General features: G+C 37.9%; 1 protein-coding gene across 1 annotated transcript in view; it reads right to left on the reverse strand.

Moving 5' to 3' along the window:
* Nucleotides 1–2,861: 2,861 nt before the first annotated feature.
* b4galt2 (UDP-Gal:betaGlcNAc beta 1,4- galactosyltransferase, polypeptide 2) overlaps nucleotides 2,862–13,140 on the reverse strand; it is a 161,923-nt gene continuing 151,644 nt past the window's right edge. The window contains exon 7 of the mRNA XM_048163070.1: nucleotides 2,862–4,368. Coding sequence (XP_048019027.1) covers nucleotides 4,218–4,368 — 151 coding nt within the window. The 3' untranslated portion in view covers nucleotides 2,862–4,217. The remainder of the gene's footprint in view (nucleotides 4,369–13,140) is intronic.

The following is a 13,140-nucleotide window of genomic DNA, read 5'->3' on the forward strand; positions in this document are numbered from 1 at the left end:
TTATATATATATATAAGGGCTGTCAAACTATTAATCGCATCCAAAATAAATGTTTGTGTTTACATAATATATGTGTGTATATTTATTATGTATATATAATACACACGTGCATTTACATATTTTAACAAAAACATTGTTTATATATAAAATATTTATTTTTTATATAATATAAATTATGTATAAATGTAAAAACATAAATATAAAAATATATTCATCAAAGAATCCTGAAAAAAAAAAAAAAATTACACAACTGTTTTCAATATTGATAAACATGTTTCTTGATCATCAAATCAGCATATTAGAATGATTTCTGAAGGATCATGTGACACCGAAGACTGGAGTAATGATGCTAAAAAAATTCAGCTTTGCATCACAGGAATAAATTACATTTTAAAATATATTCAAACAGAAAACAATTATTTAAAATTGTAATAATCTTTCGCATTTTTTTGCATTTTTAATCGAATAAATGCAGCATTGGTCAGCATAAGAGACTTATTTTAAAAAAACATTAAAAATCTTACCAATCCTAAACTTTTGAACGGCAGTGTACAAACATATATAACAAAATATTTATTGTCAGTTTTGATCAATTGAATGCATTCTTGCTGAATAAAAGTATCAGTTTCTTAAAAGAAAAAAACAAACAAAACAAAAACACCCAAAACCTTTGAACAGTATAGATTGCCCTACTGCCCACTTGTGAAATAAATTAGTCATGGTAGCAGACAAATCTATGATGACTGCCTTATCGATCAGTGCAACCAACAAAAAATAAATGAGTACACCTTTAAATTGAGGTATAAAAATAAAAAGCTTCCTGAAGAATGACAAAACATTAAAAAGTATCATGCTGTGTCAGGCCTGACAGGTTGCATGCAATAATGTTGTCTCCAATATGTTGGACCTAGTTCTGTTAACACCATATGGACTGCTTTTTTCATTTTTGAAATAATTAAGATCATGTAAATGACAAGCACGCAACATTATTTTCTCCTTCGATTTAATACATTCCTTGATACAAGAACCCAAAAAGGAAATAATCTCATCTCGCTCCGCCTGAAACCGATTCCTTTTCATTTGCCGAGACATTTCGAGATGAGCGTAATATCTTTGTAATACGGATATTGGCTTGAAATCTCATTCGTGTTGAAGGCTTCAGGATTCACTGCATTCTGCAACACTGTTCTGAGCATTTAAAATGCAGGTCACAGAGCTTGAGTAAACATTACTGAATATAATCAATGAATAGATCTGAATATACTCCAATATGTGCACAATGAGGGCATCTTTAAATTCAACTATGGACATAATCTTTAATGCTATTAATAATCAAAGAGCTTAAGGCAAAATTGTGTCAGGTAAGTATTAGCAGTTATTTCGCTTGATGGTGAATGTACAAATACAGCATGGCAGAAGTGATGCACTTTTATCTGACAGGTAGCAGCACCCATGAGACACAGGTGACGAAATACTTAAGAAGGAAAGCAATGCTAGTGACAGTGAGTGCTTGGGTCAGCAGTTAAGACAACACAGATGACCACACAGAAATGAAACAGGCTGGTGAGGCTAAAATGGAAGGCATGAGGAGAAAAGAAGAGGAAATGTGTATTTTAAAAAGGTCAGGCAGAGTGGCTGGGCTCTCATTAATGACTTCCTCTGTTCTGGGCTGAAAGAATCGTTGATAGCACAAAAGAACGTCCACACGCTGTGCAGGGAAGCCGATAAGAGTGAAAAAATAGCTTGAACTCCCCTCACATTTACCCCTCATAAAACATCTGAAGGCATCAGCTTGGTGTTTCAGGCAGTAAAATAAAAGGGGAAGAAGGAATAAGGAACTGTAAAACAACTTTAAGAGGCTTGCAAAGTATCATAAAGAAAAGCATCTCAATACAGTTCAGATCTTTTCGGAAGAGGTGAACACAGGGTCCAAAATTAACATTCGCAAAATGCCAAAAACGACACGATGAATGATGAAAATTTTTAAAGCTAGACCAATCTTATGTTAATCTATGATTTTGTTTTTAGGTATGATGTTTTTTTGTCCTCCCGAACTCATAATTTGTCGTTCAAAAGTTTGGGGTCGGTAAGATTTTTTAAAACGTTAATGTTGATATTAATGAAAATATCTAAATGCAATCACATTAAAGGATTAGTTCAATTTCAAATTAAAATTACTCACCCCCATGTCATCCAAGATGTTCATGTCCTTCTTTCTTCAGTCAAAAAGAAATTAAGGTTTTTGATAAAAACATTCCAGGATTTTTCTCCATATAGTGGACTTCAATTGCCTCCAAACGGTTGAAGGTCAAAATTACAGCTTCAAAGCGTTCTATGCGATCCCAGATGAGGAATAAGGGTCTTATCTAGAGAAACCATCGCTCATTTTTTTTTTTTAAATTAAAAATTATATATATATGTTTTAACCATAAATGCTCATATTGAACTAGCTCTCCTTCTCTAATTCCGGCAGTGTAGACACTGCTAAGTGTATTACTGCCCTCCACAGGTCAAAGTTTGAACTAATTGTTATATACTTGCACTAACATATTGAATATGACAATTTAGTTCAAACTTTGACCTGTGGACCTGTGGAGGGCAGTAATACATTTAGCAGTCTACACTGCCGGAATTCTAATAGAGAAGAGAGCTAGTTCAAGATGAGCATTTATGGTTAAAACTTATAAAAAATTATTATTATTTTTTTAGAAAATGAGCGATGGTTTCTCTAGATAAGACCCTTACTCCTCATCTGGGATCGCTGTAAACTGTAATTTTGACCTTCAACCATTTGGGCTCAATTGAAGTCCACTATAATGGAGAAAAATCCTGGAATGTTTTCATCAAAAACTTTCATTTCTTTTCGACTGAAGAAAGAAGGACATGAACATCTTGGATGACATGGGGGTGAGTAAATTATCAGGAAATTTTAATTTGAAAGTGAACTAATCCTTTAAGCTACCAAAACAAAAACATAAAGGAAGAAAATTATAGGTCTTCATGTTTTTATGACATTTTTACAAAGAAATGAAGGCTGAATATGCAAAAAGGCTACTAATAATTGAAAAATACAAAATGACAATTTTGATTCATGGCCAAAAAGACCACTCAAAAGATTCACTCAAATTGGCAGGTGTGGCGAAAGGTTGATTTTGGACCCTGGGTGAATATTTTATGATACTGGAAATATTAGAGCATAATTTATATATAACCTCTGTAGATGATCCTCAAAAGAGGTGCGAGACTGAACAATATGGGCATTATTTGATCAAAGCACCCATTAAAAAAAGCCTTGATATATGACAGGTCTAAATATGAATCTTTGAGGCAAATGAAAGTAAACAAAGAAAGAGTGGCTCGTAGCACAGTCAGTTTTGAGGATGTGGTGATAGATACAGAGGTTTGATCATCAGTAACTTCTACAGAAGCTCTTCTACCTCCAAGCCAAAGTTCTTGCCGTTTCTCCGGGCATCTACATGGAGCAGCAAGAGGATCTGCTGTGATCATCCATTCGGACCATATTGACTGACACAGTCATGTGCTTGTAGGACTAGTCCAGATCCAGTCTAATCACATTACGTAATTTTCCCCCCAAGTTCCCATGTTAACATCCCGTTGAGTATCATCCTCAGAAATGCCTAGAAGTGTTTTCATGGTTGAAGAAATTCAGCTTAGTCTCAAGAAACGATACAAAATAAAAGAGAGCGCAGGAGATAGAGACACGTTCCAAAGACCCAACTTCAAGCACCGATTTATCAACCTCACGTGATCCACCAACATCTGAGATACGAAAGAAGAGATTTGAACACTGCAAGCATCGCAGGTACAAAGACACATTCGCTTTTGAAATGTACAGTATGTTCTGACTGATTTACATCAAGTGACCAGGCTGTTCTTTGTAGATCATCGTCAGATGTCACGCACAAAAACCAGAACTGAACAATCCTCTGGTTAACAGCCTAAAAGCTTGTACTGATCCTCAAGGTCTGTGATGGTGATGGTTCTGTCCCTCCAGACACCGTGTGCACATCTCGATCTGGATCAGGATATGAATCTACATCGATGGATCCACATCAAGCTTCCATGTATTCCTGAGAACTTACCAGCATATCACTGCTGTATCATAGGAAGGTGACCCTGGGCAGAGTTTGTGTGTGTGCGTGTGTGTGCTGAACTTAAGGAAGGTCATGGTATCTCGGTCAAGACCTGGTAGTTCTCTATCCTTTGAAAGGTCTTGGAGGAGGCTTGCCGATCTCTACGGAAATGTTGGTATAGAGCGGATATTTCTTCACAGACACCACTCTGTACATCAGCGAGCTGATCCCATCTTTCCTCATGGTGTTCTTGGTGTTCTGGATCTTACTGAACCTAGAGAAGGAAGAAGAAATATAAACAGTATTAGCTGTGCCATGGATTTAAGATGGATTTACAAAATCCACAAAGGGCTCAAACTGGACTTGACAAAATGTGGTACAACAGCTTGGTTTGAAGTACCTACAAAAAGACATTTTTCTATTTTATTTACCACTAGAAGGTTCTTAGTAATACCTTAAGGCCGTGTGTCCACCAAAGCATTTCCGAGGATACCATATTCTTCCAATTGTTTTCACAGGGAGCACCACGTTTTTAAAACGCCAGGAGCGTAATGAGGCGCTGAGTGTATATTTCACGCTGAAGCGCTCTGCATTTTTTTTTACCGGTTGCTGAGAATTGAAGAATGTTTTTGGGTAATTTTGGGTAAAATGCAGTGCTCATCACTGTCACTTTGTACCCAGCCATCCAATCACAGTGGAGGAGGGGCGGGACAAATACAACCACGACCAACCGCCACATTCTGCTTGTACAACATCAACAGATGACAACAACAAGCATAATAAAGGAAAAAAATAATTCATAGCAAATACTTTACATTGTATCGACATTTTTATACAGAAACAGTACAGAAACAAACTATCTGTGAAATGAGATACTAGTAACTCTTCCGCGGATATTCCGTACCATAGCAATCAGTGTTGTATTTGTCCCGCCCCTCCTCCACTGTGATTTGACGACTGGGTACAAAGTGACAGTGATGAGAGCTGCGTTTTACCCAAAGTTGAACATTCTTCAACTCTCACCGACTGGTAAAAAAGAAGATGCTTAGCACCTCATTACGCTCCTGGCATTTTAAAAATGTGGCGCTCCCACTGAAAAAAAAATAGAAAAATATGCTAGCAGCAGGAAAAACATATGGGGTATGTATTACTACTAGGGGTGTGACGAGATCTCGTGTCTCGAGATCTCGTGTTAATTAAGTTGGATGACGGTCGCCGCCGCCGCTCCATATTTACAGAGTTACGCGCGATCGCGAAAGTGAAAGTAAACGCGAGCACGCATTCAAACGCGATTTCAATACCCCGCATTTTGAAAGCGGCTCCCTGATGCATGCAAATATCTCTCAATATGAAAGCTATTTTTGGCTGGGCAGTGTAGTGTAGTTGTAACCATCTCTTAGCTCTGTATCAAAGAAAAAGCTGGTCTTATTTACACTTTGAATATTGAGAGGGTGTGATTATGGTTGCACTTATTGTAAAGTGTTACTATAAAAACGAATAACAGTTTTCTCTTAATCTTATTAAGCACAAACAGTAAGGTTTCATTTGTTAACATTAGTTAATGCACTGTGAACTATCATGAACTAACAATGAATGACTATTTTTATTAACTAACATAAACAAAGATTAATAAATACTGTAGCAAATATATTGCTCATTGTTAGCTGATGTTGGTTAATACATTAATGTTAATAAATGAGATCTTATTGTAAAGTGTTACCATTTTTATTTATACTGTTTTATTTCTATGATCAGTTTGGAGGTCAAAAGTTGTAGAAGCTCATAAATCATGTACAGTAAGATCTGAAGAGACTGAAATCATACAGAACAGAAGTCAGTCATTTGAGTTTGTGGCAAAACCTTTTACAGTACTTGAGTATTGTTGTCTTTTACTGCATATGATAATTCATACTCAGAAAGTAGAACTGAATGACATTCATTAAGATGATTAGTTAAAACATTTCAAATACACCTGCAGAATATTTTTTCTAGTCATGTATTTCGCCATAGAGGATTTCTTAAAAATAGTGTGTAAAAATCTTGTCTTGTCTCGTGAACTCAATCTCGAGTCTCGTCTCGTCTCGTGAGATACCCGTCTCGTCACACCCCTAATTACTACTCTACTAATATGCAACTTTTAGGGGATGATAAGGTACAAAGTTGACACTTTAAGGGTATTGTCCAAGTGACAAGCAGTTGTAACATAGTGTTGTCAAAAATATTAATATTTCGATATGCATCGATACTGAAATATCTGAAAGGGTTCAATACTCCTTTTCTGGAATATTGATAAACCGATACCAGCTGCGCTTTCTCACTCTCTCTTCTCTCCAACAACAAACTGACACACGCCGTCTCCTCTCACTTGACTGGTGCTTGTATTGCGCATAATTTTACTCATTCCCGCAGGTTTCGCTCTCAAACCAAAAGGCCGCACACCATCGACCTATATAAGCGACGCGCACATAAAGCCACCTCACAAACAGCTCATGAGTACCAAATTGAGTTGTTTTTCCTGGCTTACTGCACTTAAATGGTCGAATACATACAAAATTATGTCAAAATGCTCATCTTGCTGAGTATTCAGGTAAATACAGTAAGTTTCACAACGTAAATAGATGAGAGAAAACACATTATACAGTAACAGTAAATTGGATCTGTGCATAAGCTCTTAAAGTGACAGCCATGTTTATTTAATTTGTCTGTTTATTCTATAGTATTTATTTGTGATATTGTTTGCAATTTGTTTAGTTGTTCTTATTTTATTACTGTTTACTTTTTTTTTGTAAATCTACGATTCAAATAAGGCCTCTCTGTGTTATGTGTAAGCTATTACAAAAAAAATTACCCATATTATCAAAAAATTATGAGATAATAACAAATTATCTGTATGGTGGTATATATGGCGGTTTTCGCCCTGGTATAGAAAATGGTATATAATATCAATATTTTTCAATGTACTGTATCGAAGTTGGAAATCCCAGTATCATGACAACACTAGAACCCTATTTTTTTCCCAAAGTCATTATGGACTAATAATCTTCTCCTTAATCTGCAGCTCTCAAATTAAATATGGCAGCCATGGTGCAGGTTGGAAGTTAATAATCACAATGACACTGGTTCCCCTGTAACTAAACACCATGACCTGCTCCATAGGTGCCATTGTTGATTTCAAAGCTGCAGGTAAAAGGCTATCAGTTAAAAGCATTAATTATATGTCTATTTATAACACAAAAAACATAATTTGGCTTGGCATAATTTTGACTTCGCATACATCACACAAGTCGTGTTTTTTTCTATTGCTTTTTTGTCTTTTTGGAGCTTGACGGTCCATGCTCATTGGATAAGATATGTAAAGATCCTTTACAATCATTGTCTTGGCAAGGCTCGGGTCTCATGCCAAATTTATGTTGTAAATGTTCAAATGCTCAACTGCCAGAGCATAGAGTTAGTAAAGCCAAGCTCCTTGGTTTAACTCCCAAGAATTGTCATACTGATAACACAGATACATCTGTCAGTGCCAAATGATAATGTTAAATAAAGGTAAGTAACATAACCCAGATCACTTACATAGGGTTATACCAATGTCAACCAGCAGGGGGTGAAATAACATTTATAAAAGTGCACAAAGCATCACTCTCACAGACAAAACAAACGGACCACATTTCCCTTGTATCAAAACAAACATTAATTCTGAGCCACGTTGAACATTTTCAAACACATATCTGATATAACAAGTTTTACATAACAAGTTTTTACAATTTAATACAGCGCGGAGAAAAAGAACATTTTGGTCTGGGCTCTGGAAGATAACAGAAAAAGAAATATCAGCATATGAGACTCCCATGGTTTATCAATAAAATGAGAGGTTCCTTAAGTTCAATGAGCTCAGCTAGAAAAGCAAAGTAGAGGAGTATTCAGGAGCCATGCTTCCCCAGCACTGTTTTATATAACATCTTAACCTCCCATCCCTTAAGACACTTAAAATGATACACATTTCCACATTTCAGCCTTAACCGAAGAAGAACTGTACTAATAAATAGGACACTTGCTCTGGAAAATGCCACAAAGAGGAAAGAGAGTTCAAGTTGTCCGTTAAAGGGTAGCTTGATTTATGCCACGCTATCAACTTCCATATCAGTGTAGGTACCATGAAGACTATTAGAGAGTCTGCAGATAATGATTTATGTACACTGCTTGAATGGAATTAGAGTATTTGAGAGGCTCAAACTGAACTAAAATTAATATTCACGTAGACCGGTGTACAGCAGCACTAACTAATCTGAGGAAGGTTGATGAATAGTAGCACGGTTCCTCCGGCAAGCATAACGTCTCATTATGGAGGCTGATGCTCTTCTGCAGAGTGACCAAACAAAGACGGCTCTGGCAGTAACAGATCTGAGGAGAGGGCAACCATTCATCAATTCTAGCAACTCTTCTTTTTAAATAATGGTGCGTTTGGCGAATGCAGCTATTTACTCTTCAGCTCCGCATCTCCATGCAGTATGCCTCAAAAACAAATGACCTACACCTGTGTGACAGGAAAATAAAACAAAACTGTGCCAGGAAGTAACTTGAAATTACCACAACCTAAATGTGCAGGAAGTACCAGCTGCCCTATATGAAAATATACATTTACTGTCTGAGGGCAGTAAGATTTTTTTTTTGAAAGAGATTAATACTTTAATTCAATAAGGACACATTAAATTGATCAAAAGTGACTGTAAAGACATTAACATTTCAAATAAATGCTGTTTTTTCAACTTTCTAATAATCAAAGAACCCTGTAAAAAGTATCACTGTTTCTACAATAATTATCAAGCAGCACAAATGTTCCCTTTTGAAAGGGAACGCGCATTGCGTCCTAGAACACAAAGAGGTCGACTTATTCTCTAGGCGCCCCTTATGTGCGTACGGGTCAGCGTTCAGACACCGGTTCCCGTGGAGGTGTTCCCCATCATCAGCATTCTACGATGCAATGTCTCACTCCCTGTTCTCAGGGAACCATGGTTACATGCGTAACCTGAGACGTTTTCAACATTGATAATAATAAGAAATGTTTCTGAAGCCAATGAGCTTGCTGCTCAACATTTAAATAGCTGGTTACTGTTCACTATAAGAGTTGCAGCATGCTTTCAGCATTCCTCTGAAACCCTCCACCTTCCCCAGCTCCACCTGTATATATCTGCTATGGGTAATTTTATATATGCTATTTGCACAGCAGCAGTATGTCTTGTACAGTGGGTACGGAAAGTATTCAGACCCCTTTAAATTTTGCACTCTTTGTTATATTGCAGCCATTTGCAAAAATCATTTAAGTTCATTTTTTTTCCTCATTAATGTACACACAGCACCCCACATTGACAGAAAAACAGAATTGTTGACATTTTTGCAGATTTATTAAAAAAAGAAAAACTGAAATATTACATGGTCCTAAGTATTCAGACCCTTTGCTGTGACACTCATATATTTAACTCAGGTGCTGTCCATTTCTTCTGATCATCCTTGAGATGGTTCTACACCTTCATTTGAGTCCAGCTGTGTTTGATTATACTGATTGGACTTGATTAGGAAAGCCACACACCTGTCTATATAAGACCTTACAGCTCACAGTGCATGTCAGAGCAAATGAGAATCATGAGGTCAAAGGAACTGCCTGAAGAGCTCAGAGACAGAATTGTGGCAAGGCACAGATTTGGCCAAGGTTACAAAAAAATTTCTGCTGCACTTTCTAAGTGGTCTGCTGCGGTTTCTAAGAGCACAGTGGCCTCCATAATCCTTAAATAGAAGACGTTTGGGATGACCAGAACCCTTCCTAGAGCTGCCGTCCGGCCAAACTGAGCTATCGGGGGAGAAGAGCCTTGGTGAGAGAGGTAAAGAAAGCCCAAAGATCACTGTGGCTGAGCTCCAGAGATGCAGTCGGGAGATGGGAGAAAGTTGTAGAAAGTCAACCATCACTGCAGCCCTCCACCAGTCTGGGCTTTATGGCCCGACGGAAGCCTCTCCTCAGTGCAAGACACATGAAAGCCCGCATGGAGTTTGCCAAGATGGTGAGAAATAAGATTCTCTGGTCTGATGAGACCAAGATAGAACTTTTTGGCCTTAATTCTAAGCGGTATGTGTGGAGAAAACCAGACACTGCTCATCACCTGTCCAATACAGTCCCAACAGTGAAGCATGGTGGTGGCAGCATCATGCTGTGGGGGTGTTTTTCAGCTGCAGGGATAGGACGACTGGTTGCAATCGAGGGAAGATGAATACGGCCAAGTACAGGGATATCCTGGACGAAAACCTTCTCCAGAGTGCTCAGGACCTCAGACTGGGCACACAGCTAAAATAACCAAGGAGTGGCTTAACAACAACTCCATGACTGTTCTTGAATGGCCCAGCCAGAGCCCTGACTTTAAACCAATTGAGCATCTCTGGAGAGACCTAAAAATGGCTGTCCACCAACGTTTACCATCCAACCTGACAGAACTGAAGAGGATCTGCAAGGAAGAATGGCAGAGGATCCCCAAATCCAGGTGTGAAAAACTTGTTGCATCTTTCCCAAAAAGACTCATGGCTGTATTAGATCAAAAGGGTGCTTCTACTAAATACTGAGCAAAGGGTCTGAATACTTAGGACCATGTGATATTTCAGTTTTTCTTTTTTAATAAATCTGCAAAAATTCAACAATTCTGTGTTTTTCTGTCAATATGGGGTGCTGTGTGTACATTAATGAGGACTTAAATGATTTTAGCAAATGGCTGCAATATAACAAAGAGTGAAAAATTTAAGGGGGTCTGAATACTTTCCGTACCCCATGTATGTACTGGCAGTAGCAAGTACATTAACACCATGCTACAAATCTTCAGAGAGTTGTCATAATATGTTAATTCTGACTGGTTGCCAGCACTCTGAATAGGGAAATGTCATATTGATGTGAAGCCACATACGAAACATTAAAGAGCAATTTGGGGAAAAAGTAAGACGTTGAGGGGCAACAATGTAATTTAAGAGCCACACAAGGCTCTTGAGAATAAATGTATAACTACTAAATGCAAACTACATGAATACACTGTCCTCTCTACAGTTACAGACAAATTACAATGAGGAAATGAGGCCAAAACCTACACATTAAAACAGGAAGTAAGAAAAATTCAAAATAAGTAAGGCTTGAAAGAGCTATATAAGTAAATGTCAGTAATCCACAGTATTTCCCAAATCAGCTTTATTCATCAAATTTCCTGCTCAATTTTAAAAGGCTGTTAGGTTTGAGACTAAACCTCTTATCACGTACAAACGAGCCTTCTTAGAATAATCCCCACAAGTCTCTAATGGAGGCAATAAAATCTAGAGAGGAAGGGATCATACTATAAATGACTTCCCATTATTCTAGTTATGGTGCTAATCAATTATTAATCAGATGCCCAGATGAGTTGTGACTCTGCCACCTACAATGATGTGTGCCTGGGTGTGTTATATCAGCCCTGGCAAGAGGGAGTGTTTCAGGGGATGCGGTTGAGATCCATCAATCTCAGACTGCACTTCCTGATATATTGATTTTCATCAAGCCGCAGTGCCCACTTCTGCGTCGGTCTGTGGATGTTCATCATCATAAGAATCGCTCACTGATTTAGCACACTTAAATGGAGCTTTTTCTGATGTTAATTGACAGCCTAGGTGAGCAGAAGACACTTCTTTCAAAAATATTACAAACCTGTGTGTGTGTGTGTGTGTGTGTGTGTGTGTGTGTGTGTGTGTGTGTGTGTATATATATATGTGTGTGTGTGTGTATATATAAGACAGATACACACTTAAATGAAGCACACTTAAATTGTATCAGTTTCCTGCTTATTCCTGCAAGGTTTTGATAGAGCAGCCCTGGGTTAATTGAACAGCATTAAAAAAAAATGTTTTAGCAAATGATAAAGGACGCATTTTCCGGTCTGATGGTTGTACCGAAGGTGGATCTCAGCGATCGACACTGCATCGTTTTACCCGTTTGAGACAGAACACAAACAAATGACCTGTCTGTGACAACAGGCCTACTTTAGCGTGACATGTTTCAATTCATTAACTTCAGCACAGACACCTCATTCATTTCTACCCGCGTTCTTCTGTCCTCTCCAGTGAAATTGAGTTTAGCATGCGCTCATGGCTCTCTGGGTGGGCCACGCTCATTACTTCAATTGTCTGAGCCACTTGTAGGAAAAAGACAAAAAGAAAGAGGGAGAGCAAGACATAAATAGAGAGACAGTGAGTGAACGAGAAAGAGAGATCAAGGGGAAAAAAAGAATGAGAATGAAACTGAGCAAAAGAGAATAAATCACTGACTCTTATCTTTGCACAGTGAGAGCTGAGTGAAACCTCCTACCAGAGAAAATACCAATCCTAACTTTTAATGGCATTTCTTTTGCTTCTGTCTTGCCATTTCGCTCAAAGCTCTCCTAAGATTGACAACCAGCAAGAAAGAGTGGACCAACCTGCAACTGCAGGAATCGTTTTGCAATTAGTTGCTCCGCTGTGAAGCTTTTCTACCTGGGAACAATCTGGCCCGCAGCCCAGCGTCCACGGATGGGCTTATCGACTCATTGATTGGGCTATTTTACACTCTGTGACGTGTGAGCTATTCAAGCATTAAGAACCTCCGCCAGCTGGCATAAACTCACACAATCATTTTTAGGAGACTGAATGCATCTTAAAAGGGAAAAAAAACTTCTTACAGCCCCAGAAAATTGAGTGACAAAACCTGGACAAAGTTTGCAATACTACAAACTAGCAATGATACTGGGCGACTAACTGGGTGGATTATTACAGTTACTGCAGCGTTCACTGGTACATAGTCATAGTCTATTTTTCTTTTGACGAAAATGATTCTTAAAGGATTTGTTCTCTTTTAAATGAAAATTACTCCAAGCTTTACTCATCCTCAAGCAAATTCTTTAAGTTAAGGCAATATTTCATGTCATATTTTACTAAATAAAATGCATTCAAGTCAAAGAATATTAAGCGTCACCAACTAAGCAAGTGTTGTGTCTTTTGTGTTCGTTGTTATTAAAAA

Source organism: Megalobrama amblycephala, linkage group LG17 (genome assembly GCF_018812025.1).
Source record: "Megalobrama amblycephala isolate DHTTF-2021 linkage group LG17, ASM1881202v1, whole genome shotgun sequence".
NCBI classification, from domain to species: Eukaryota; Metazoa; Chordata; class Actinopteri; order Cypriniformes; family Xenocyprididae; genus Megalobrama; species Megalobrama amblycephala.